General features: G+C 50.4%; 1 protein-coding gene across 1 annotated transcript in view; it reads right to left on the bottom strand.

Annotated features, from left to right (window-relative positions):
- Dnah10 (dynein axonemal heavy chain 10) overlaps nucleotides 1-26,256 on the bottom strand; it is a 121,812-nt gene that overhangs the window by 68,023 nt on the left and 27,533 nt on the right. The window contains exons 16-30 of the mRNA XM_059249522.1: nucleotides 25,547-25,698; nucleotides 24,600-24,764; nucleotides 22,669-22,876; nucleotides 21,074-21,230; nucleotides 20,130-20,606; nucleotides 19,334-19,492; nucleotides 16,485-16,601; nucleotides 16,239-16,341; nucleotides 13,327-13,505; nucleotides 12,723-12,934; nucleotides 7,443-7,596; nucleotides 5,587-5,820; nucleotides 3,978-4,100; nucleotides 2,538-2,771; nucleotides 876-1,099 (exon numbers count right to left, since the gene is read on the bottom strand). Coding sequence (XP_059105505.1) covers nucleotides 876-1,099; nucleotides 2,538-2,771; nucleotides 3,978-4,100; nucleotides 5,587-5,820; nucleotides 7,443-7,596; nucleotides 12,723-12,934; nucleotides 13,327-13,505; nucleotides 16,239-16,341; nucleotides 16,485-16,601; nucleotides 19,334-19,492; nucleotides 20,130-20,606; nucleotides 21,074-21,230; nucleotides 22,669-22,876; nucleotides 24,600-24,764; nucleotides 25,547-25,698 — 2,898 coding nt within the window. The remainder of the gene's footprint in view (nucleotides 1-875; nucleotides 1,100-2,537; nucleotides 2,772-3,977; nucleotides 4,101-5,586; nucleotides 5,821-7,442; nucleotides 7,597-12,722; nucleotides 12,935-13,326; nucleotides 13,506-16,238; nucleotides 16,342-16,484; nucleotides 16,602-19,333; nucleotides 19,493-20,129; nucleotides 20,607-21,073; nucleotides 21,231-22,668; nucleotides 22,877-24,599; nucleotides 24,765-25,546; nucleotides 25,699-26,256) is intronic.

The raw sequence follows: 26,256 nt of genomic DNA, 5'->3' as shown, positions 1-26,256 counted from the left end.
AGAAATCTACAAAGGATCCTAGCAGGACTGCTCCTGACTGCTAAGTGCCACCTTCACAGTGAGGCCTGCTCACAAGTCCAAAAGGCTAGGGCTAGCACAGCTCCTGGCACAGGCCCCAAGTGTCTGGTGCCCAGGTATGGAGTGGGCACTGAGAGTTTGTATCCAATCACTCATTCCTGCTGGGAATGGAGCCCTCAGCCTCATGTATGCAAAGTAAATATTCTACCACTGGAGGTTCTAAGTAAATGTTCTTCCACTGAGCCACACCCCAGCCCCTCACTGGGAGATTCTAGGCAGGGGCTCTCCCACTGAGCCACACCCCAGCCCCTCACTGGGGGATTCTAGGCAGGAGCTCTACTACCGAGCCACACCCCAGCCCCTCACTGGGGGATTCTAGGCAGGAGCTCTACCACTGAGCCACAACCCCAGCCCCTCACTGGGGGATTCTAGGCAGGGGCTCTACCACTGAGCCACACCCCCAGGCCCTCACTGAGGGATTCTAGGCAGGTGCTCTCCCACTGAGCCATACCCCAGCCCCTCACTGGGGGATTCTAGGCAGGTGCTCCACCACTGAGCCACACCCCAGCCCCTCACTGGGGGATTCTAGGCAGGGGCTCTACCACTGAGCCACACTCCCAGCCCCAGTTGAATTTGTAACCAACTCCCACAAGCTCCCAACCTGGTGCCTTGTTCGCCTGGGAAGTACTATCCAGAACCATCCTTGGAAACAGCTTTCCGTCAGCGGGGTTGCCACGGTGAGGAAAGCCACATTGCCACGTCACCCTGCCTGCCTTTCACTCCTAAATCACCTCCTGGCCCGAGCAGCGGGATGGAGCTGCTTACCTCCCTCACACACCCTCACACGTCCGCATCACCTGCTTCTGTCCTCACAGTATCTGAAGATGGCCTCCTTGGTGATGAGTCTGTTGGTCCTTCTCATTTCGTTCAGCACGGCCGTCATCCAGTCTTCCACGCGGCCCTCGGCCCGGATGATCTTTCGGAAGTTCATGACTTCTCCCTCCGCCGAGATCATGGCCGACACCAGCTTCTCCCCGCTATCTCCGTCGTGGAAGCGCAGCATGGCTATGTTGTCGTACATCTGCAGGGCGGCAGGAGGCGCGGGTTGGGATGCCCGTGGGATGGCCGTGGGATGGCCGCTTTGCGGCCAGGGTTGCCCTTGGACAGATGTCCGTGCACCAGTGTGGCGTTTATCGGCCGGGATGACAAGACCGCTTGGTCAGCACGGTGCAAACCAAAGATGGGTTTTCAGAGGCGTCATGGAGAGCTAGTGTAAACACGGGGACAACGTGGTCCGGACACACGCGCGGCGGCAGAGTGAGGAGCTGAACCTGGGGTGGAACTGAGGGCTTAGAGACATGAGGTGCGACCAGGTAACTCGGGGTCACTTGTCCTGCTTCCCGAAGCCTGAATGGAAACAGGTGAAGCTGGGAACAAGCCACAGCTGACAGGGGCCACACATCACTGGCAGTGACATCTGTGGCAAAAGAAAATTCCGGAAGCTGAGTCCTTTGCCCCTCCCCCCATGGAATAGCACAGATGCTGTGGATCAGGAAGGGAGGAGGGGAGGAGTGGCCAGCTGTAAAGAGGAAAACGGGGGGGGGGGGGGGCTCCCAAGAGAGGCAGGCGGGGAGGTGGGGGCAGTTCTGGCATCCATTCCCTACAGTGGCCTGTTTGGAAATGGGGAATTAGCCGGGCATAGGGGGCAACCGGGAGGCTGAGGCAGGAAGATAGCCAGTACAGGCTAGCCTGGGCTAAATACATCTGAAAAGAAGAAAGGGAAGGACGAGGGGAGGGAGGGGAAAGGGAGAAGGAAAGAGCCTACCTCTTGAGAAGGGAAACATTTCATTTATAAATAAATAAATAAATAAATAAATAAATAAATAAATAAATAAATAAATAAATAAATAAAAGAATGTTTTAGCTGAACTTGGCTGACGGCCCTGACGCTAATCCCTGACCTTTGATCATAAGCTCTGACATCAGTCATGTGCCCTGACCTTGACCATTCGCCCTGACCTGCACCCTGGGCCCCGACCTGTCCCATGGGCCCTGATCTGCCCCCTGGGCCCCGACCTGCCCCCTGGGCCCCGACTCTCACCACGGGCCCCGACCTGCCCCCTGGGCCCCGACTCTCACCACGGGCCCTGACCTGCCCCTGGACTCCGACTCTCACCACGGGCCCTGACCTGCCCCTGGGCCCTGACTCTCACCACAGGCCCTGACCTGCCCCTGGGCCCTGACTCTCACCACAGGCCCTGACCTGCCCCTGGGCCCCAACTCTCACCACGGGCCCCGACCTGCCCCTGGGCCCCGACTCACACCACAGGCCCCGACCTGCCCCCTGGGCCCCGACTCTCACCACGGGCCCTGACCTCCCCCTGGACCCCGACTCTCACCACGGGCCCTGACCTGCCCCTGGGCCCCGACTCTCACCACAGGCCCCGACCTGCCCCCTGGGCCCCGACTCTCACCACGGGCCCTGACCTGCCCCTGGGCCCTGGCCCTGACGCCCTAACCTTGATCATGTGCTCCTGCACACAGAGTGGGTCGCTGTTGCCCAAGATGCTGAGCAGCTCGTCATCTGAGATGAAGAAGAACCTGGGGAAGGCGTTCCTCTTGGAGTCCAGGTAGTCGTTCAGGCTCTTCTGGCACTTCTCCAGACCCTCGCTGATGCCCTGCAGGTCATTGAGGCGGTTCGGGGCCTCACAGCATCGCTTGATCACCGGGTCTTTCAAAGTCTCCCCCATGATCTGGAGGAGGTCAGGAAGACAGCGGAGTCTCACTCAAGGTGGCAGAAATGCCGTCCCCACAGTCCCCAGAAGGCACAGGTCAGGACATAAAAGGCATGGCAGGCCAGCAAGCAGGCCACAGCCTCAGGCAGTGCATCCCGGCAGCAGCTGATTCTTATTTCTGGTCCGTCTTTGGTCTTCCCATTAAGAGGCCAACTGCTAAGTAGGGATTGTGTGTGTGGTCACGTAGTACCCCACCCTGCTGCACAGTGCTACACACAGTAGGTGCTCAACCAGTGCCTAAGAAAGGAGTGGAGCGGGGCCTGGTGGCGCACGCCTTTAATCCCTGCACTCGGGAGGCAGAGGCAGGCGGATCTCTGTGAGTTCGAGGCCAGCCTGGGCTACAGAGCGAGATCCAGTGCTACACAAAGAAACCATGCCTCAGAAAACCGAAGGAAGGAAGGAAGGAAGGAAGGAAGGAAGGAAGGAAGGAAGGAAGGAAGGAAGGAAGGAAGACAGCAACTTAGTTGTGACCCTTTCATACACACGGGATATTCACTATGATGGTTCTTTCTTGCCAAAAGGAAGGGGTAAGGGTAGGAGGGAGAATAAACAGAAATTGTCCAACAGTAGAGGAACAGGCAAAAATCTTAGCTGTTTATTGACTGACAGGCACAGAAGGCAGCTGGCAAGATGGGTCAGCCTACAAAGGCTTACCACCCAGCCTGAGGAGCTGAGTTCAATCCCCAGGCCCCACATGGTGGAACTGGAGAGAACTGACTCCCACACATTGTCTTCTCACTTCACACATGGTCTGTGGCATGTGTGGTGTGTGTGGGTAGGTGGATGTGGGTGCACATGCGCGCGCATGTGCGCGCGCGCGCGCGCACACACACACACACACACACACACACACACACTAATTTAATTTTAAAAATGTAAAGAAATATGTCAGTGATATGAACTGTAAAGAGATGGTTATTTTGGTAGAAGTGGTCCTGTTGTAGCCTGCCTGTGGATTTACCTATATGTTTATGTAGGATAAAAATTCTAAAGAGACACATGGTCAACTGCTGTGTAGATCAATAAGCAGAAAATTTTGCTAAGTAAAATCATAGATAATGACCAAGAGCTTCAGAAACTGCCCCGTGCAGGGACCAGTCCACATAGACGTAACAGCATCTGGTGATCCTGTACACACTGCACACTCCCACACTGGTCACTTACCCTCTTAAATATCCTGTCGATGTTGTCAAACTTCTTGGCCTCCTCTGGCAGCTGGGACCGTATGTCCCCACCGATGAAGATGCTCTCCAGGTACATCCACTTCCTCTGAACTAGCATCCAGATCTGAAAAGGCACCATGTCAATATCACAGGGTGACAAGGCACCCCGGAGACACAGGCAAAATCCCCCCCTAAACCACAACTCATCCAAGTCAGCTCAGTCAATGCAAGAATTGTCGGGCCAAGTAGCAACAATGGCCTCCCCTGTACCCATGTAAAAGCCAGGCATGGCAGGAATCTTCTGGAACCCCAACACTGAGAGGGTGGAGACAGGAGGATACCTGGAGTTCACTGGCCAGCCAATCAGAGAGCTCCAGGTCCAATGAGAGACCTTGTCTCAAAAAACAAGGTGAAGCCAGGCTCGGGAGCACATGACTTTAGTCCCGGCACCCAGGAGGCAGAGGCAGGAGGATCTCTGGGTTCGAGGCCAGCCTGGTCTATAGAACAAGTTCTAGAACAGCCAGAGCTATGTAGAGAGACTTTGTTTCTAAATAAATGAGTAAATAAATAAATACATAAATAGTGAGGTGGAGAGAGGTAGAGAGAGCCATGATGTCAAGCTCTGGCCTCCATACACATCTGTACACGCATGCGCATGTACCCTCACATACCGGTGCCCACACATACAAATACATACAGACATCCACACACAAAAATATAAAACAAAATGGTCCATTTTATATTACCTAAAATTCCTCTCCAAAAAATTGTTTAAATCATAAGGAATATGGCTGGGGAAATAGCTCAGTGGTAGAGAACTTACCTAGCACACATGAGGCCCTAGGTTCAATCCCCTGAAACACACCACACACACACACACACATCACTACCACCAACAACAAAACTATGCCCTACCAAAGAGCCTTCACCAGTAAAGAGTCACAGGCCAAAACAAGCACAGCAAGTCAAGGATGTTCAGGCATGAGAGGAACAGGGACAGGATCATGTTCCTTTGCCTGAGAATCAGAATCTCAATGAGAAAATATACTTGTCTATAGTCTAGGGGAGGAAAAAAAATCAGCCACCCAGAGATAGTGAACTGAGCCCGATTGATCTGGATTGTCCACACAAGCCTGACCAGTCACCACCCAGTATGACAGGCCTGGCTGGAGAGACTACAAAGGCAGGCAACAAAGTGAATCAAGAATGGGGAGAAAAACTTTAGGTGGGACGAACTATAGGAAAATTGAATCGCGTGGAGAGGGATACCTACACCACAATAGTCAAATCATAAAAGGACTTTAACAAAGACATGTATACAGTTTTCAGTGTTGAACACATGGGTAGTGAAAGCATGTATGCAACAAGAACAGGAGGCATGGAAACAAGAACAGGGACACTTTAAAAGGCCAAGTGGGAATCTTAGACATTAAAAATGCATTCCTTGAAATCAAAACCCTCCAATCTCTCCTTCGATGCACTTCCCCCTCCCCCACCACCAACAACTAAATCAAGAGCCATGACCCAGTCACTCGTTTCTAAGCACACATGTCCCCATACGAAATTCCCACAGGAATTAGCGGCACACTTCCCATCTTCTCTGCTCTCACCTCGATGACCTCCCCGATCAGAGACAGCGTTTTTTCCCACTTATGGACAGTTTGCAGAAAAGGCCCCACGAATCTGCTCCCGGAGATGCTCTGTAAGTTGACGGTGTTGTCATCCAAGGACTGGATGATGTCGTCCACGGACCCCAAGACGTAGCCTCGCTCCTGCGTGCCCTTGTAATACTTGACCACGGTGAACTTCATGTTCTCCCAGGTGTCCAGGATTTCCTTCACGGCCTGGTTGGGAAAGAAAAGGACGCAGCTGGCCCCACAGACAGAAAGAGCATGGCCCTGAGCCAGCAGCTTCCTCCCTAGGGTGTCATCAGGCAGCAATCAACCGGGTGTCCAGCTGCGTCATCTAAGAAATAGAGATTTTCCTCAGCAATCGTGCTCCCTGCCTACCAGGCATGTGCTCTACCAGGCAGGCAAGCGTGGTACACGTGGGATCTCCTCTGACCCCCCACCCCAAAAACGAGACTGCTGTACAGAGATAGGCTCAGAGAGGCCACATGCTGTGCCACACGTGTGCTGCCGAGTGCCAAAACTGGGTTCTCAGATGTGCGGCTCCCGATGTAACAAGGGAGTCCTCCTGCCTCTGCTCGCCCCACCGCTGAACAAGGAAGTCCCAGCATAAAATGCCAGGCCTACTACGATTCTGTTCTCTGAAGATATCGGCAATGATATGCGCTCATGTGCATATCTATATGTAGATGTTTATAAGTATGTGTGATTTCATCTCTAGTGAGACAGGCCCCTGGGCTTGCCTTTGAGGAATTATCTTTTTTTTTTTTTTTTCGGTTTTTCGAGACAGGGTTTCTCTGTGTAGCTTTGCGCCTTTCCTGGAACTCACTTGGTAGCCCAGGCTGGCCTCGAACTCACAGAGATCTGCCTGGCTCTGCCTCCCGAGTGCTGGGATTAAAGGCGTGCGCCACCACCGCCCGGCTGGAATTATCTTAATTAAATTAAAAAAAAAAAAAAGATCTACCCACTATGGATGGCCCCATTCCCTAGGCTGGGGACTTGGACTGAACACAAAGGAAAAAAATGAGCCAGACACCAGCATCCCTCTCCACATCTGCAGATGCGATATGACCAGCCGCCTCACGCCCCTGCCGCCGCCATGCCTTCCCCACCATGATGGATGGTTCCCTCAAACTGTGAGCCACACTGAACCCTTCCTTCCTTCCTTAAATAGCTTTTATAGGAGTATTTTTTCACGGCAGTGAGAAATATAGCTAAGACAATATCCATACATATTATGTGTATGTATTTGTTTGTAGGTGTGTGTATGAGTGTGAACACATGTATTGCATGTACGTACAACATGGCATTGTTTTATGCATATATGTATGGATGTGTACACATGTGTCATGGGTCCACAACTTCTAGCTTTTTGTTAGTATTACTTGTGCAAAATGGGGCCCAGATAGCATCTTCTTGCACTCACTTTGACCTTGGACATGCATCTTAAGCAATGAGCATTGTTAAGTAGGACATTAACAATGACTGTCTTCGAGTGTCCAGGCTGTGAGTGATTTGCTTATTTTTAATTTTTTTGCAAGGGACGCCCAGTTCTTCATCAGTAAATAGAATTTGAAACTGTAATCAAGGAGGGCAAAAAAAAGTAAACTGAGGCAGAGGTTCTATTTACTTAGATACTAGAGACAGTGTGTTTCCTGCTTAGTGAAATGACAGCCTTTGCTGGAGTCGTGGAGCATTACTGCGATCCCAGCACTTGGAAAGCTGAGGAAGGGAGATCGTGAGTTCAGGACCAATTTTAGCTAAAAGGTAAAACCCCATCTCAACGAACCAAAGACGGCAGAGTGGCAGCACTGAAATCCAAGTCTCTCCTTCCCTACCTTCTCAATGGCGACCTCCTTGACAGCCGCTGTGACAATCTCATTGAGTACTTCCGTGTGGCTGTGCAGCTCCATGGCGAACATATTCTCCAGCGTGAAGGTCTCTGTCATCTCAAAGAACACGCCTGTTTTCTCCATGAGTTCTTTCCAGTGTCTGGAAGAAGGTAGAACCATTCATGAACACTGCCCCAGCAAAGGAAGAGCCCGGCTTAATTGTTCCCACTGACGTCAGAGGAGGGGGCCCCACGGGAGAACCTCCACAGTGGCATGGGACAGCCCGGGATTATACTGCCGAGTTCTTCCAAATCCTCTTTTTGATCAACGGACCAAGTTACCCTAGGGATAACAGCAGCAATCCTATTCAAGAGTCCATATTGAGCCAGGTGGCGGTGGCGCATCCCTTTAATCCCAGCACTCGGGAGGCAGAGTCAGGCGGATCTCTGTGAGTTCGAGGCCAGCCTGGTCCACAGAGCGAAATCCAAGAAAGGCACCAAAACTACACAGAGAAACCCTGTCTCAGAAAAAAAGAAAAAAAAAAAAGGTTCGGTCCTCAGCTCTGAAAAAAAACAAAAAGAGTCCATATTGACAATTAAGGTTTCCGACCTTGATGTTGGATCAGGACATTTCAATGGTGTAGCTGCTATTAATGGTTCATTTGTTCAATGATTAAAGTCCTACATGATCTGAGTTCAGACCAGAGTAATCCAGGTCAGTTTCTATCTATTTACGATTTCTCCCAGTACGAAAAGGATAAGAGAAATGGGGCCTCCTTACCCAAAGCACCCCCAAACCAATCTATGAAATAATCTCAACTTTGTAAATTCATACCAAAACTACCCCAGACAAGGGTAAAATTGGGGTGGCAGAGTCAGGAAATTGCATAAGACTTAAAACCTTGGTCCCCGGGGGGTTCAAATCCTCTCCCTAATAATGTATTTTTATTAACATCTTTACCCTCTTAATTCCTCTTCTAAGTGCTATAGCATTTCTCACCCTAGTAGTACGGGAAATTCTGGCTACATACAACTACAAAAAGGACCCAATATCATAGGACCCTACAGCATCTTACAACCATTTGCAGATGCAATAAAACCTTTCATTAAAGGACCCTACACCCTCTAGCCACTTCAACATCCTTATTCATCCTCACCCCTACACTATCTCTCACTTAGCAAGCCAACGAATCCCTCTACCCATAACCTCATCCCCTAGTTAACCTAATCATAGGAATTCTCTTCATCCTCGCTACCTCTAGCCTCTCCATCTATCCTATCCTACGACCAGGCTGAGCCTCCAACTCAAAGTACTCCATATTCGGAGCCTTAGGAGCAGTCACCCAAACAATCTCCTATGAGGTAACAACAGTAAGTATTTAACTCTCTCTTCTCCGAATAAACAGATCCTTCTCTCTCCAATCCCTAATCTTAACACAAGAACCCCTATGACTCATCATCCCATCATGACCCCTGGGCATAATGTGATTCGTCTCAACCTTAGCAGAAACTAACCATGCCCCATCCAACCTTACAGAGGGTGAATCAGAACTAGTATCAGGACTTAACGGTGAATATGCTGATGGTCCATTTGCGCTTTTCTTCATAGCCGAAGACACCAATATTATCTTAATAAATTCCTTGTCCACAATTGTATTTATAGGGCCATTCCATGATCCCTACAACCTAGAACTATTCACTATAAGCTTTATAAGTAAAACTCTAATTTTAACTACACTGTTTCTATGAATCCGAGCATCATACCCATGATTTCGTTATGACCAACTCATACATCTCTTAGGAAAAAATTTCCTTCCACTCACACTAGCTTTTTGCATGCGACACATCTCAATTCCAATTTTCATAGCAAGCATTCCCCCTACACTTAGAAATATGTCTGACAAAAGAGTTATTTTGATAGAGTAAATAATAGAAATTTAAGCCCTCTTATTTCCAGGATAATAGGAATTGAACCTATACCTAAGAATTCAAAATTCTCTGTGCCACCTAAACACCTGATCCTAGCTCTGTATGGTCAGCTAACTAAGCTATCGGGCCCATACCTCGAAAATGTTGGTTTAAATCCTATCCGCACTGATTAATCTTCCTGTTACCAGAGTAAAAACCAGGAAACACCCAGCAAGCCCTGCCCTGTGTATGTCCTCACCGCTGTTGAGAAAATGAGTGACCTCTAGCCCAGGGGAGAACCTGGTGTCAATCATGGAACCCACGTGTGTTGATTCAACACTGACTCGGCTGAGCAGTGGGGTGCACATGGTGACCACAGGCTCAGCTCCTGGTCTCGGGAAGCTGATCCCCAGCTTGGATAGGGGACGGCCAATGGACAGTGAAAGGTGTCTACAATTTAAATACCATCTGTGAGCCGGGTGGTGGTGGCGCACGCCTTTAATCCCAGCACTCGGGAGACAGAGGCAGGCGGATCTCTGTGAGTTCGAGGCCAGCCTGGTCTCCAAAGCGAGTTCCAGGAAAGGCGCAAAGCTACACAGAGAAACCCTGTCTCGAAAAAAAAAAAAAAAATTAAATAAATAAATAGATAAATAGATAGATAGATAGATAGATAGACAGATAAATAAATAAATAAATACCATTTGTGATGACGAGGAGACATGTTCTGAGAAACACACCATCAGGTGATCTTGGCTTCCTGTGAACTCCCCAGAGTGAAACGCACCAACCCACATGACCAGGCCCATGACACATCTGGCCACACGGTACGGCATACCATCTGCTCCTGACCAGAACACGGGTACCCATGGCTACGTGACTTAGCTAGAAACCAGTTGTTTTTGTTTGCTTGTTTTATGCGGAGCTGGGGACGGGACCCTCAGCCGCAGACATCTAGGCGATCACTCTGCCCCTGAGCCACACACCCCAGCTTGTACACCCGAACTGTTGTGAATGCTGGGGGGGAGGAGCACTGGTGGGCTCCCCAGGGATAACAGTGCAGGCACATGGGAGACAGAAGGACAATGGGGAGTCTGAGGCCAGCCTGGGCTACATCCTGAGACCTCAGCTCAAAAAAAAAAAAAAAGAAAGAAAAAAGAAAAGTAGGAGGGATCCCTGATATCAGAGGTGACACTCAGATGTGGCCAACAGGGACAGCCAGAACCAGAGCCTGGGAACTGTGAGCTACAAGGTCATGGAACTGGGGCCCCATGAGGAAAGGGCAAGCGCATTTCAGGCCTGGGAGAAATGTGGGGACAGAGATGGGCAAAAGCCATGTTGGCTGGGCCTGTGGCTGCCACTCCAGTCTCAACAAGACAGAGGGGGAATAGATGCTAAAACCACACACGTGTTCAAGGAAGACCTTCCTGCTGGTGTGAACAGGACTGTGTCCTCACCAGCTCCCTGAAACTGTGACAAAATGCCTTCGAAAACCAATTCAATGGAGAGAAGGGTTCAGAGGGGTCAGTCTACAGTCATGTGGGCCATGCTGAGGGAGAGAATCATGGCCAGGGGCATGAGATGTGGCAATGTGTTCATCTCATGAAAGATGGGGAAGGGGGGGTGAGACCAAGGGGCTTCCCCTCCTAAAGTCACCTAACAACAGTTACTACTGGAGACCAGGCCTTCAACACATGAGCCTCTTGGGAACATTCCAGATCCAGACTACAGCAGATTGGGAGGAATTGGGGAAAGAACCACTTTCTCACTAAGTAAAATAAAGTTGTTTGATAGACTCTATGAGCCCATGACTCCTCCCTCTATGAGCCCATGACTCCTCCCTCTATGAGCCCATGACTCCTCCCTCTATGAGCCCATGACTCCTCCCTCTATGAGCCCATGACTCCTCCCTCTAAGAGCCCATGACTCCTCCCTCTGTGAGCCCATGACTCTATGGACAGACTCTGGGAAATGCAACCACGGAGAACAGGAGCACACCAGGGAAAATAGAAGCCACAGAACTCCAGCTAACTCCCATAGGCATGGAGTAGGGTGGCTCCATCAAATACTAGAGGGAGCTGAGCATCCAACATGGCAGCCACAAGCCATCTGTCCCTGCTGGGCGAGCCCAAGCTCTAATGGAGTGTAAAAAGCACATCAGATTCCAAGGTATGGTCTTTAAGAAAGTCAAATATCTCAGGAAAAAATGTTTTATACTGGCTACATGTGGCAATGGTATCTCAGCATTGAGTCAGTTACATATATCATTAAGGGGCTGGAGAGATGGTTCAGCAGTTCAGAGCACTGGCTGCTCTTGTAGAGGACCCAGGTTTGATTCCCAGCACCTACATGACGACTCACAGTCATCTGTAGTTCCAGCTCTAAGGGATCTGATGCCCTCTGGCCTCCACAACTACACATATACACATACACTGACAAAATATGCATGCACATAATTTAGAATAAAAATAAATCTTTAAAGCGCGCGCGTGTGTGTGTGTGTGTGTGTGTGTGTGTGTGTGTGTGTGTGTGTGTGTTTGCGCGCGCACATCTGTTTAGGATTCATCTCAGGCTAGGCATGATGCCTCTTACCTATAATCCCAGCACATAGGAGGCTGAGAAAGACAGACTGCCATGAGTTTGAGGCTATCCTGGGCTACATAGTGATTTTCTAGGCTAGCCTGAGCTACAGAATGAAAGCCTATCTCAACACTTCCCCCTCGGGGGGGAAAAAAAGATTAATTTCACTTTCCCCCCCAGCCCCCGCTTTTTGTTTTTTGAGGCAATGTGCCAATAGATACATGGCCCAGGCTGTCATGAACTTTCTATCCTCCTGCCTCAGTCTCCCAAGCACTGGGATGACAGGTGTGGACCACCACATGTAGTTCTTTTTATTCTTTTAATGTTGCATCTAAAAACTGCAAATGACATTGGTGGCCCCGTTCCATTTCTCCTGAATTCCGCTCATCAAATCCTCCTGCTTTTAAAAAGCAGACAAAAGAGGCCGGGCGGTGGTGGCGCACGCCTTTAATCCCAGCACTCAGGAGGCAGAGCCAGGCGGATCTCTGTGAGTTCGAGGCCAGCCTGGTCTACAGAGTGAGATTCAGGACAGCCAGGGCTACACAGAGAAACCCTGTCTTGAAAAAATAAAATAAAAATAAAAAGCAGACAGACAAAAACACGCCTTTGACTGAAGCAGGTGTTGGGGGGGCTCTTATAAAACCCTTAGCACCACCTTCCTTTACAAACAAATCCTGCCACCTCTCACCTTGCCCCTGCGCTGGTCCCTCGTCTAACTGTGTCCCGTCTAGCCTAAGCTGTACATGCCTGAGACCTAAAGCCGTCTCGTGAGCTCCCAAGGCTGACGGAGGATGGAACCAACCTCTCTCTCAGGGCCTCATGCTTCAAGTCCAGCAGCAGGGGGATGGAGTCTTTGAAAGCCTTCATCTTTGCTTCCAAGTGGAAGGCCACGGATAAGCTGCGCACGTGGCGGGGCAGCTTGCGGAGGCCTTTGAGGAAGCCATCGATGCCTTCCTGCAGATACTGGACATTCAGGTTGATCCAGAGGGTCTGGGACCACTCCTCTTTGGCAACCTAGAAATATCAGACAAGTCAGCACCTGAGGGAAATGCAAAGGATGGGACAGGTGTGTGCCTGGCTCTGGGCTTCCTCAGCTTCTCTCTCTAACATAAAAGGGTGAGTGTTGGGGCCAAAAAAAAGGGGTGTGAGCCGGGAGGTGGTGGCGCACGCCTTTAATCCCAGCACTCGGGAGGCAGAGTCAGGCAGATCTCTGTGAGTTTGAGGCCAGCCTGGGCTACAGAGTGAGTTTCGGGACAGACTCCAAAGCTAGACAGAGAAACCCTGTCTCAAAAAACAAACAAAAAAAAGGGGGGGTGGTCTTCCTGAGCCCTCCACAACATAACGCTGCACCTGAGCGCATACACAACCCCATGCCCAGCTTGGGGAGTCCCCGGGAGGAGCAGCACCTTCAGAGCCTCATATAAGTCGTAGATCATCCGAAGCCCCATCATCTCCTTCTGCACTTGGATGAGCTCAGGGTACATGGTGATGGGGAGGTCGAAGAGCTTCTCCGCGTTAGCCAGTTCCTGCCGGTTCTTATCGTGCTTGGCCAGCTCCTTTTCGAAACTGCCTAAGAGCTCCACGCCTGGCAAAAAAAGTGCGGAGATAAAGCAGAAAGGACAGTGTGACCGCGAGACAGACGCCTCTAGTTCCAGCACTTGGGGTCGCTGCAAGTTCAAGGCCAGCCGATCTACTTAGTCAGTCCCCGGCTGATCAGGGCTACTAACTGAGCAATGTGTCTAAAAATGTGTGTGTGTGTGTGTGTGTGTGTGTGTGTGTGTGTGTGTGTGTGTGTGTAAATAAGATTGAGGGCCAACGAGATGGCTCAGTGGGTAAAGATGCTTGCTGCTAAGACTGATAGCCTAAGTTCAATCCCCAGGAACCACAGGATGGAAGGGAAGAACTGACTCTCATGGGTTTGTTCTCTGACCTCCACACATGCATGCGTGAACCTTCCCCACCCCCACACACATATAGTAAATAAATAAAATTTAAAATGTTTAATAAGAATAAAATTAGCCGGGCGCCGGTGGCATATGTCTTTAATCCCAGCATGTGGGAGGCAGAGCCAGGAGGATCTCTGTGAGTTCGAGTCCAGCCTGGTCTATAGAGTGAGATCCAGGACAGGCACCAAAACTACACAGAGAAACCCTGTCTTGAACCTCCCCCCCCCAAAAAAAAGAATAAAATTTATTTGATGGAGAAATCAGCTATTCATTATAACTTCATGCACATAAGTGATGGGGGAGATCAATATCAAATCAGGAGGCGTTATCTTGCCCCAGAAACCAAAGGGCCATTTGCCCTGCAAGTCCTTCCAATTAGATGGTTAACCCCTTGCAGGTAGACCACGCTGGAAGTGAGGCTATTGAAGGGATGCCCACTTTGTCCCCCATCCCAGTCAATGTCACCTGCCCTCTGCGGCCCTTGAGATCTCCTCATCAGCTTGACAATGGCCTTCACACTCCAACTTCCAAGTCCGTGCTTGGCCCCCAGAGCCCTGTGGCTGTTACATTCTACACCACTGTGTGTCCACCCGCTTCCCCATTCCCAGAATCCTTCTCCCACTGCCCATGTTATTCTCAACATCCGACTGCTCACCCGGAAGCCCTAGCCAGCCCTGCATAGGCAGTCTCCCAACATTCTCTTTAGAACAGTGGTTCTCCTTGGAAAAAAAAACGGGGGTGGGGGGACAGGCGGTGGTGGCGCACGCCTTTAATCCCAGCACTCGGGAGGCAGAGGCAGGCAGATCTCTGTGAGTTCAAGGCCAGCCTGGTCTACAGAGTGAGTTCCAGGACAACCAGGGCTACACAGAGAAACCCTGACTCGGAAAAACAAAACAAAACAAAACAAAAAAACAAAAACCACCACCACCAACAGCAAAAAACAGTGGTTCTCAACCTGTGGGTCACAAACCCTCTTGGGGTCACCTAAGACCACTGGAAAACACAGATATTTACATGACTATTCGTAACAATAACAAAATTACAGTTATGAAGTAATTTTATCGTGGGGGGGTCATCATAACGTGAGGAACTGTATTTAAGGGTCGCAGCGTTAGGAAGGTTGAGGAGCACTGCTCTAGCCTAAGAATGGTGTTTCCTCCCTGCCACCCTTTCGGCTGGTGACATGTGCTGTGTTTTGCAGATGAAGTATCCCCCAAAAGGCTCTTGGAGGCTTGGTCCCCAGATGGTGGAACCAGACACTGAGAGGTGACCAGATCGTCATAGATCTGAGATAATCAATGATCTATCAGGGGACTCAAATTTGATGCTGTCATTGGGAAGTGGTGAAAACTAGGAGGTGAGACCTGGTTGGGGGGTGGTGGCTTAGGGACATGCTTCTGAAGAGCATGTCTGCCCCCTACCTTGAGTTTTCTACCTCCCGGCTGCTGAACGGTCTCCTCTGTTGTGGGATATCTGTACACTGTGTGGAGATGTGTTGCTGTGGTTGGTGTAATAAAAAGCTGAACGGCCAATAGCTAGGCAGGAGGTATAGGTGGGGCTTCTGGGCAGAGAGAGGAAGGAGGAGGAGGACCTAGGGGTACAAGAGACACCAGGAGACGTGGAGAGGAAACAGGAGGTGTAAGAGGGAAGAGAGGTAACACCACGTGACAGAGCATAGACTAATAGAAATGGGTTAATTTACGTTATAAGAGCTAGTTAGGAACAAGCCTAAGCTATAGGCCGAGCTTTCATAATTAATAATAAGTCTCCACGTCATTATTTGGGAGCTGGCTGGTGGGACAGAGAAAGACTCGTTACACTCCTCAGCTACAGTTTTCCCCACAGGAAGCTCCACGTGACCACAGGGAACTGAGGCCTCTGAAATCGTGGGCCCGAACAACTGTTCTTCCTTTAAACCATTTCTTTCAGATGTGTGTCGTGATGACAGAAATTTGGCAGACACAGAGGGGAAACCGCAGAGCACAGTCCAGGGTCTAAGTCCAAAGAATGAATTCAGAGAGACAGCAATAAAGGAGCGTGTATGTATTGTGTGGGCGTGTGTGGGCATGTGTGCATGTGTGAGTGTGTGAGTGTGTGTGTGTGTGTGTGTGTGTAAAGGCGGATGCCAGTGGGTGCAGTGGGGACCTGCTGGATCCCCTGGGAGTAGACCAGCATCCCAGTTCTCACTAGATCCTTCATAAGCCCCTCTGACCCCATGCGTTGAGTCCGCCCTGCCCTCAGAGGCCACCACTAGCCCGTCCCTGAGAGAAGCAGCTGAGGAAGGAGTCGCTACTTCAATAACAACGCTCGTCACTCCCCGTGAACCCCTCAGGAACCCCTAAGCCCTCGGCACCCCCACACCACAGCCTCACCTCTATCGAGGTCTTCGCCCACAGCCCCAGGGCCTTGGCTGTAGAAGCGCTTTGCAAACTCGTCCAGCTGGCCTCTGAAGTTCAGTATCTCACTCCGGGTGATCTGAGGGAAGGAGGTCACCCATTAGCCTGACTTAGCCTCAGTGCGGGGATCGGAACCCAGGACCTCGCGTGTGCCGCGTGCACCCTAGTTCTGAGCCGTGCCCCTGCCCCCCATCTGCACTCAGAGTCGAGGTGACTCCGCACCTCGGTGAACGTCCTCTTGATGCCTCCAAGTGAGTGCTCCACGTTCAAGGAGTCAGTGAAGAGATTTTGCCACATGCTTTCAATCTTGTCAACCAGTTCCCGCTCGGCATCAGTAGGCTAGAGGGAGGGAAACGGAAAGACAGAAGACAATGAAGAGGAGAGAGAACGAATTACCAGTGATGTGGGAGCTGAAATGTCAGGTGTAAGCTGCTTCCCACAGACCTCCGCTTCCAGTTGCACCCAAGGGGGCTGTCTGAACCAACTGAGAAGCCCCCTGAGGTACTAACATTGTGTTCTTGGGGTGGTTTATTTGGTTGGGGGATTTTAGTTTTTACCTTTTAATTGTGTGTGTGTGTGTGTGTGTGTGTGTGTGTGTGTGTGCGCGCGCGCGCACGCGCGCGCAAGTGTGTACAGTGCCTGCAGAGGCCAGAAGAAAATAACCAATTTCCTGAAGCTAGAGTGACAGGCGGTTGTGAGCTACATGACGCGGCGGGTGCTGGGAACCCAGTATGGCATAGCACTCTTAACCGCTAAGCCGCCTCTCCAGACCCCTGTTTGTTTATTTTGGAGTTGAAGTTTTACATATCCCAGGCTGGCCTCTAACCCCCTCTATATAGCCAAAGATGAGCCTCCTGCCTCCAACTTCCCAAGTTCTGGGAGCATAGGTGTATACCACCATGTCTAGGCCGAACTGTATTTTTGTAATCAAAATGGTTTCTGGGCTAGGTGTAGTAGTACATCAGAGTCAAGAGGGTCTCTATGAGTTGGAGGCCAGGTAGAGCTTCATAGTGAGACCCTGTAAAGAGAGGTGGGGAGAGAGGGAGGGAGGGAGAGAGAGAGAGAGAGAGAGAGAGAGAGAGAGAGAGAGAGAGAGAGAGAGAGAGAGAGATCTAGAGGAGCTAGAGAGCTCAGTAGTTAAAAGCTCTAAGCTACTCTTCCAGAGAACCAGAGATCTGGATCTATGCCCTCTTCTGGCCTCTGTGGGTATTGCACTCATATTCACATACTATACACATATATATGCATATGTGTGCGCATATATAGAGACACATAATTAAAAATTAACAAAAGAAAGGAAAAAGGCAGTTTCTTCATATTATAACTTCTGAAAACAAAGCACAAAAAGCAATCTTGAAAGTGGATGGAGAGATGGCTCAGTGGTTAAGAGCACTAGCTGCTCTTCTAGAAGACCCGAGTTCAGTTCTCAGCACCCACAACCATTTGTAACTCCAGTGCCAAGGGGTCTGGTGCCCTTTTCTGGCCTCTGCAGGTACTGCACTCACATAGTACACATACATGTAGGCATACACTCAAATACATAAAATAAAAATGAATAAATCTTTCAAAAAATTTAAAACAGAGAGACTCTGCCTCAAAAATAAAAGACTAATAAAAACCATTTATCATCAGTTTCTTTTATTATCTCACATTCCCTTTTCTTATTCTTTTTTTGTTGTTTTTTTTTGGGGGGTTGTTGTTGCTGGGGTTTTGTTTGTTTGTTTGTTTTTTAGTTTTTTGAGACAGAGTTTCTCTGTGTAGCCCTAAATGTCCTGGAACTTACTCTGCAGACCATCCTGTTTCTTCTTGTTATTTATTATTACGTGTGTGTGTGTGTGTGTGTGTGTGTGTGTGTGTGTGTGATATGTAGGTGTGAGCACGCATGCCATGGTGCACATACAGAGGTCAGAGGACAACTCTGTGGAGTTAGTTCTCTCCTTCCACCTTTACATGGGTTCTAGGGATTTTTTTTTTTTTTTTTGGTTTTTCGAGACAGTGTTTCTCTGTGTAGCTTTGCACCTTTCCTGGAACTCACTTGGTAGCCCAGGTTGGCCTCGAACTCACAGAGATCTGCCTGGCTCTGCCTCCTGAGTGCTGGGATTAAAGGCGTGCGCCACCACCGCCCGGCCGGGTTCTGGGGATTAAACTCAGGTCTCCACCCTTGTGTGGCAAGCTCCTTTACCCACTAGCCATCTTGATGGCCCTCTTATTATTTTTACAAACACTCTTTACTTTTTTTTGTTTTGTTTTGTTTTTGTTTTTTGAGACAGGGTTTCTCTGTGTAGTTTTGGTGCCTGTCCTGGATCTCACTCTGTAGACCAGGCTGGCCTCGAACTCACAGAGATCCACCTGGCTCTGGCCCCGGAGTACTGGGATCAAAGGCGTGCGCCACCGCTGCTCGAAACTCTTTATTTTGTACAGGAAGTGACCCCCATCCTCTTCCCCAAGAAAGGGAAAAAGAAGAAAGGAAGGGGGGGGGTGAGATGAGACTGTGAGCTACTGTGGGTGTAAAACATCACGTGAGCCTTTTGAGTCCAAGCTATGGTCTCCACATTTAAAGTTCATTATAATACCCGTGAGATAACTTCGTACTAGCAACGGACTACTTTGTCGCTTGCTTGGGAACACGTGGCTGGGAGGGTGACTGAGAGGCCCTGTGGAGGATGGTTTTGGTGGTTGAATGAGTGTCCCCCCCACAGGCTCACTGTGTGAACTCTTGGTCAATCATTGGCACTGTTCGGGGAGGTGGTGGAACCTTTAAACGTTGGGCCTTTCTTGGGGGTGGGCTTCGAGGGACTATAGCCTTGCTCACTTCCTGTCGCCTCTCTCTACTTCACGTGTATGGATGAAATATGGCCAACCAGCTTCCCATTCCTGATACCATATTTTCCCTGACAGTTCCCGTGCCTGCCCGGCCGTGCTGGATTCTATCCCTTAGGAACCATAAACCGAAACAAACTCTTTCCTCCTGAAGTTGCTTTCACCGGGGTGTTTTATGACAGGAACAGGAAAGCAATTGACAGAGTAGCAACCCAGCCAACTGGGACGTCGGGGCAGCAAAGCTGACTCACAAAGATATTGTATATCGCCAAGGTGCGGTACCGCTCCTGGATGTCCGTGTACCTCAGCTCCATGACTAAAGATTTTGTCCTGATCTCAGCAATTGTTGCAAGGACAAACTTGAGATCTTCCAGGGTATTGGGGCTCTTCTTAAGATTTTTACTCAGGTGCTATGAATTTGGTGGAGAGAGAAAACAGAAACAGATGAAACCTGCCTGCCTTCCTCAAGAACGGGGATTCCTCATTCCAGCCTGGATGCTAGGGATGTGTGCTGGCTAGTTCTAATTGTCAACTTGATGCAACCTGGAGTGTCTTAGTGAGGAATTGTCTAGGTGAGGTTGGCCTGTGTGTGTGTGTGTGTGTGTGTGTGTGTGTGTGTGTGTGTGTGTGTGTGGAGGGGGATGTCTTAATTGTTAATTGATGTAGGAAGACCCAGCCCACTGTGGGTGGCATCATTCCCTGTGCAGAGAGTCCTGAACAGTATCAGAAAGCTAGCTCAGAGTGAGCGGCAAGGACATACGTATTCTCTCTCTGCTCTTGACTGTGGATATGACTAGCAGTCTGAGTTCCTGCCTTCACATCCCCTCGATGATGGACTGTAACCTGAAATTCTGAGTGAAAAGAAACCCTTTCTCCCTCCAAGTCACTTTTTGTGGGGATAGTTGATCACCCCAACAGAAACGAAGTGAGGACAGGGTGGAACCCAGGACCTTTCTTTGCATGTGCTAGGCCAGGCTCTACCATAGAGCTACATCACCCCCTCAACCCTTGAAAAATCTGGTTTCAATAAAGGTGGCTTCAGGGTACCTCAATCTCATCCCGGATGCTAAACAGCTCCTCCTTGGCTGACTCATTGAGGAGCTTCCCCAGGGAAATCACCCAGGACTTGGCATTTTCTTGCACAGTGTTGGCCAGTGGCCCAAGCTGCAGACGGATGCAGTGCTCATCCCTGGTCAGCAGGTGGCACATCACATCGGAGGCGATTTTGGAGTAGAACTGCAGCTTCTCATCATAGGCCACACAGGATGGCTTCTTGGCGGCAAACTTCTCCATCACGATGGACTTGTCCAGCTTCCAGAGGGGCCGGTAACGCTTCCACCTCTGCAGGTACTTCATGAGGCTCATCAGGAGCCTGTGGATGTTTTGGGGGATCATGACAGCTTGATCCATGATCTGGGGGTTCAAGGAGATGTCATTGTAGAAGCTCATGACGATGATTTCTTCCTCCTCGCCCTTCTGAGGCGGGCATTCGATGCAGCTGCCGTTCATCCAGCGCACGAAATACTAGTGGGAGAGTGGGTAAGGGGTGAGTGTTAAACACAGAGTGCCTCCTGGGCATCTACTCTTGAAATCATGATCCTCCTGCCTCAGCCCAAATGGTAGGATTACAGATGTGTGCCACCATGCCCTGCTCTGTCCCCTCCCTCCTCCCCTCCCTCCTCCCCTCCCTCCCTGCAATCCCGGGACTTGGGGGGGGCGGGAGACGTAGAAAAATCAGAAATTCGGGGTCCTCCTTGGTTACATAGGGAGTTTGAGGCTACCCTGGGTTGATGATTTAAAAAAAAAAGTAAATTTTTATAAAGAGAAAAAAAAGGGGGGAGCCGAAATTGGGCTATGGGGCTGCTCCCATATTTGATGGCTTCACAGAGGCCAGAGGTCTGCCAGCACCTCTCCGACTGTACCCACCAGTGAGCAGGAGGCAAGGGGGACAAGCAGAAGAGCCGCTGTTACCCTGGTGACCCCCACATTACCTTGGTAACCTCCACGCAGTTCCGGGTGCAGTGGACGCACATCTTATCGATCTCATTGGCGTTCGGGTGGAGGATGATTTCCGGAGCCGTCAAAATGGTTTCCGCTTGGAACAGAGGGACATTCCCAAGGATCAGAGAGTTGAAATTCTGTAAGTTCCTAAGTAGGGGGGTGGAGGGGGTGCAAAGGACATATAGGACTCAGGGTACGAAAGACACCAAGCACTGATGGAGGGAAGAGAGTATGGGGTCAAGGGTGAATGTCTGTTGCTCACCGCAGACATGTAAGGAAGGCACAGTATGGGGGGGGACTACTGACCCCTTTGCCTACATTTACGCACCTGGGTCGTTTCTGCTGGAGGAATCAAATGCCTACTGCTGGGAAATAATAACACAACAGCGACCACCCAAAAGTCGAGCCCAGCAGTGCTCTGTCTCCTGGGAATGCTTTCCACTCTTCCATGCCAATCATTCAACAGGTGTCTATCCCCTTGCTTTGGCCTCTCAAGAGAACAGGGCCCTTGTCTGTGACCAGGTTCTAGTCCAGGCCCCAGCACATGGCTACTTCTGATAAAGCTTGGCTGGCTGGATGCACGGATACATGGGTGGGTAGATGAAAGCATGGATAGATGGATGATAGCCTGATGGATGGATGGATGGATGGAGAGATGGATGGACGGATGGATGGACGGATGAACAGATGAACAGATGCATTGGTGGGTGGAACCATGGGTGAAGGTATGGGTGGATATCAACTTGAATGGATGGATAGATGGTGATGGGGGTAGATAGAAAATGGATGGTAGACAGATGGAATGGAGAAATGGATGGATGTGTACATGCATGGGCAGTGGATGGACGGCTAATGGGAAGATGCAATATGTTTGGCAAACACTATGGAAACAGTTCCAGATAAGGTGCTCTGAAGAACCTAAGCCTGGTTTCCAGCATCCATGCCAGGCGGCTCACAACCGCCTGTAACTCCAGCTACAGGGAGAGCCAATCATCTGGCCCCCACAGCACCTACACTCGTGATCACATACATGGAATCTAAAATTAAACAAGTATGTTAAGTATGTTTAAGTTTTTAAAAAGGACACTGGGATACAACGATGCCACTTTTACCCGCACACCTCAGGGGTCATACAGATGCCGCTCATGGGCTGGCTTCTTAGAATGACCCCGGGCTCCAGTGCGTGTGTCTCCCAGCTGGCCCAGCTATGCTGCTGCTGGGCCACAGGACCCACAGAGGACAGCAGCTTCGGTGTTGGACTGTCATAGGCAATCAGAACTCAGTACACAGTGACCATTCCAGCAGGTGATTGATCGCAGCCCCGGGGAAGAGGGCTGGGTCATCTGGCCTCCAAATCCATCTCTCAACACAAACAAAAACTCTTCTGGGGCCTTCTCTGCCAGACAAACACAGTTACCCTGTCGTCTAGAAGCAGAGAGACACACAGCAGCCTTGGTGTGCCAGAAGGGACTCATAGGAGCAGGGACCCACGCAGAGGACACTCTTCCTCATCAGCTTCCCCAACCAGCTGCCCATCACAGCCTGTAACTCATGACCAAGCCATGCACAACCCAAGTGGGCTTACCTCAGGATGAGTTTCCCCAAGACGTCATAGATTCTGCCTTCCCAGTACTCATAGTAGGAGGCCAGTTTGGGGGCCCTGCCCGTGTTGGTATGTACGACTAGACCTTCAACTTTGGTCAGAAGCGGCCCAATCGCCAGGTACCACCGGACCATGTGGTCCACATCCTTGGCCCTTTCTCGTTCAATGTGCTCGAAGAATTCTTTTACGCCTGTAGAGAAGGGCACGGAGTTATACACAGTAGCCCACAGCATGAAAGTTCTTCAGGGGCCAGTGTGAGCGTAGACAGAGGAGCTTGCCGCCAAGCCTGACGACCCGGGTTCAAGCCTCAGGACCCACACGGTGGAAGGAGAGAACCAACTTCTGCAAGTTGTCCTCTGACCAACTACACACACACACACACACACACACACACACACACACACACACACACATGCGTGCTCGCTTAAGAAAACTAAAAAGAAAAGCATTAAAGAAGTTGCTTGGGGCTGGAGAGATGGTTCAGCAGACAAGAGTGCTTGCTGCTTTCAGAGGCCCTGGGTTAGTGCCCAGCACCCACACTAGATGTAACCCTGGTTCCAGGGACTCTGATGCCATCTTCTGCCCCACCCTGACAGGCACCACATGCGTGTTCGACACAAACATGCAGACAAAACACCCATATGCACAAAATAAAAATCGATAAAATTATAAAAAGGAAGCACCTTATGCCTGCAGAGGGAGACATGAGTTACACTCAGCAGCTGTGACTTAGGACTTCAGAGCAGAGCCTGTCCACACATCAGCCACCGGTCAGGGGCTGTCCACATATCAGCCACCAGTCAGGGGCCGACCACACATCAGCCACGAATCAGGGGCCATTCACCCATCAGCCACGGGTCATGAGCTGTATGTACTCATGGAAATGGAATCAATACCAGAAGTTAAGACTCACCTCAAGAAAAAAGCAAGTGACAACAGACAGGGTCATGATGGATGTTGGCGCCCCACACACAGCCGGTAGCTATAATGTTTTTCTTGAATTCTTTGGCGACTAGTTTGAATTCCTTACTGACTAGTTTAGGACAATTTAAAATACCTCTAGTGCAGGGAAAAGTAAATATGAGTCCATAAAATGTCATTTATCTGACTATCAACAAAGTTACACAGCCGGATGTGATGGTGTGCACCTGCAGTCCCAGCTCTGGGAAGTCTGAGGCAGGAGGATGGCAAGTTCAAGGCCAGCTTGGGCAACATAGGAGAGCCCATCTCAAGAAAAAAAAAATAGGTCAACTGGGCATGGTGGCGCACACCTTTAATCCCAGCACTCGGGAAGCAGAGCCAGGCAGATCTCTGTAAGTTCGAGGCCAGCCTGGTCTATAGAGCGAGATCCAGGACAGGCTCCAAAGCTACACAGAGAAACCCTGTCTCAAAAAAAGCCAAGAAGAAGAAGAAAGAGGAGGAGGAGGAGGAGGAGGAGGAGGAGGAGGAGGAGGAGGAGGAGGAGGAGGAGGAGGAATCATTGACAGAAGCATTTCAAAGTTACTATGGAAAGTGACCTTTCAAGTCAGGTATGGTGACGCATGCCTTTAATCCCAGCAATCAGGAGGCAGAGGGTAGGTGAATGGATCTCCGTGAGTTCGAGGCCAATCTGGTCTAGAGTGAGACCTTGTCTTTGTCAAAGTCAAGAGTCTGGAGGGCTGGGGCTGGCTCGGTGGTGGAGCACTTAGCTGAGCACACGAGAGGACTGGTACTAGCCACGGTCACAAGCTGTGAAACTACTAAGTACCACAGAACATGGCAGAGGTGACTTGGGACATGGCCATAATACTTCAAGTGAAGGGCTGGGGTGGTTAGACCGGTTTATTCCAGTCGCTGCACGTCTGGAGCACAGAGATGGTGAACAGGGGGCCTCTCTTTCATTCCACGCCTGACGAGCTAGAAGCCAAGCCTACCTGGGAGCGCATCCTCGGTTTTGGAGACGGGGTACCGGAAGAGGTTGACAGACTCGATCAGTGTCAGCCTGGAGATGATGTCCTCCGCATTCTTGTGAATCTGGTGGACGAGAGACTCGAACTTGCCGATGGCCTGCTTGCAGCGATTGATGTAGTCAGCGATGCCTTGGGGGAAGAGAAGGCACCATGGTTCCATCTCTGCCGTTCGTGGCCCTCCCACCGACATCTGTGACACCCATGGGGATGCCACTTAGCTCACAGACCCCGTGCCTGAGGCTGTGTTGACTGAGCAGTGGCTAAGGGCTACTCATCCCCTGAAGGCCTGGGACACAGATGTCTGGGCAGGAATCTACCAGGCTTAACAATAGGGTCTCATTGCATCCACAGATACATGTGTGTTCATTATTTGTGTGTGTGCACATAAGTGTGTATGAGTGTTGTGCATATATGTGTGTGTATGTACGTGTGTGCATGTGTGAATTTATATATATATGTGCATAAGTGTGTGCCTATGTATCTGTATGCACGTGTGCATGTGTGTATGTATGTGTTTATTTGTGCGTGAACTTATGTACGTTTGTGCAGTTTATATTCACATACTGTGATATTTTGGTTTCACGAAAAAGACTCAGCAGGTGGCCCAGTGGGTAAGAGTGTTTATTCTGTAACCATGGGGACCTGAGTTTAAATCCCTGGTACCCGTGTACAAACCTGGGCAAGGCTGTGCACACCTAGAGTCCCAGCATTGCGGACAGAGGCAGGCAGAGCCTGAGCTCACTGGGTAGCGAGCCTTGAGAGCAGTGACAGACTCCCTCCAGGCAACAGCACAGAATGATAGAGGAGAGCGCGCGCGACACCTTCCTCTGGCCTCTGCACGCACACACCACCCCACACACAAGACATACATGTAAAACGAACTGGAAGGGGACCAGGAGCTGTGCTGTTACCTAGTGAGTTCCAGTTCAGCCTCTTGTACCCAGAGCGGAACACCCTGAGCAGCTCCTGGGAATGGTCGTCCAGGAGTACCGTCTCTGCGTCGTTCAGCGTGTTGATGAGCATGTGGTAGTGGTCCAGCATGCGCTGAATGCCCTCCGTGTACCTGAGTGCCCAGCGCAGGGAACAGTGAGAGAGGCAGAGCTGAGGAACTACAGTAGCAGGTGCCCCAGGGGCCTGACTCACCGGCAGTTCCATCAGGACATTTGCAGAGGGCTGGGATGAGGCTCAGGGCCAGAGTGTGTACAAGCACCGGGCCCTGTCCATCCCCAGAACCACAGGGGTAACTGTCACTCCATCACAGGGAGGGGCCTGCTAGTGTTCTGTGCCCACAGGAGCAACTCCACATGTGAACCATGGCTTCGTGTCAACTCCTGCCGTAGTCAGTATTGCTAGTCATTCACCTTCCGGTGCTAAAGCTTCCCATGGATGGACTGGGGGAGGGGCAACAACCGTCTCGTCATGTGACCTTCTGCTGAGCCCACCAGGCTCTGACCAGTGACAGCCACACAGACCTGGTTAATCTCAGGTCACAGAGAGATGTGAACGTACAGGAGAGATCTGTGAGGAGGGGGAGGGTGGACGGGGTGGGAGGGAGGTGGGGGAGCGACCAGTATGTATGCAAAGTGTGCATAAATGAAACTGTAAATATAATGAAAAATGT

The sequence above is a fragment of the Peromyscus eremicus genome, chromosome 23 (genome assembly GCF_949786415.1).
Source record: "Peromyscus eremicus chromosome 23, PerEre_H2_v1, whole genome shotgun sequence".
Classification (NCBI taxonomy): domain Eukaryota; kingdom Metazoa; phylum Chordata; class Mammalia; order Rodentia; family Cricetidae; genus Peromyscus; species Peromyscus eremicus.
The sequence above is the reverse complement of the archived record's forward strand: the minus strand, read 5'-3'. Positions and strand labels throughout refer to the sequence as shown.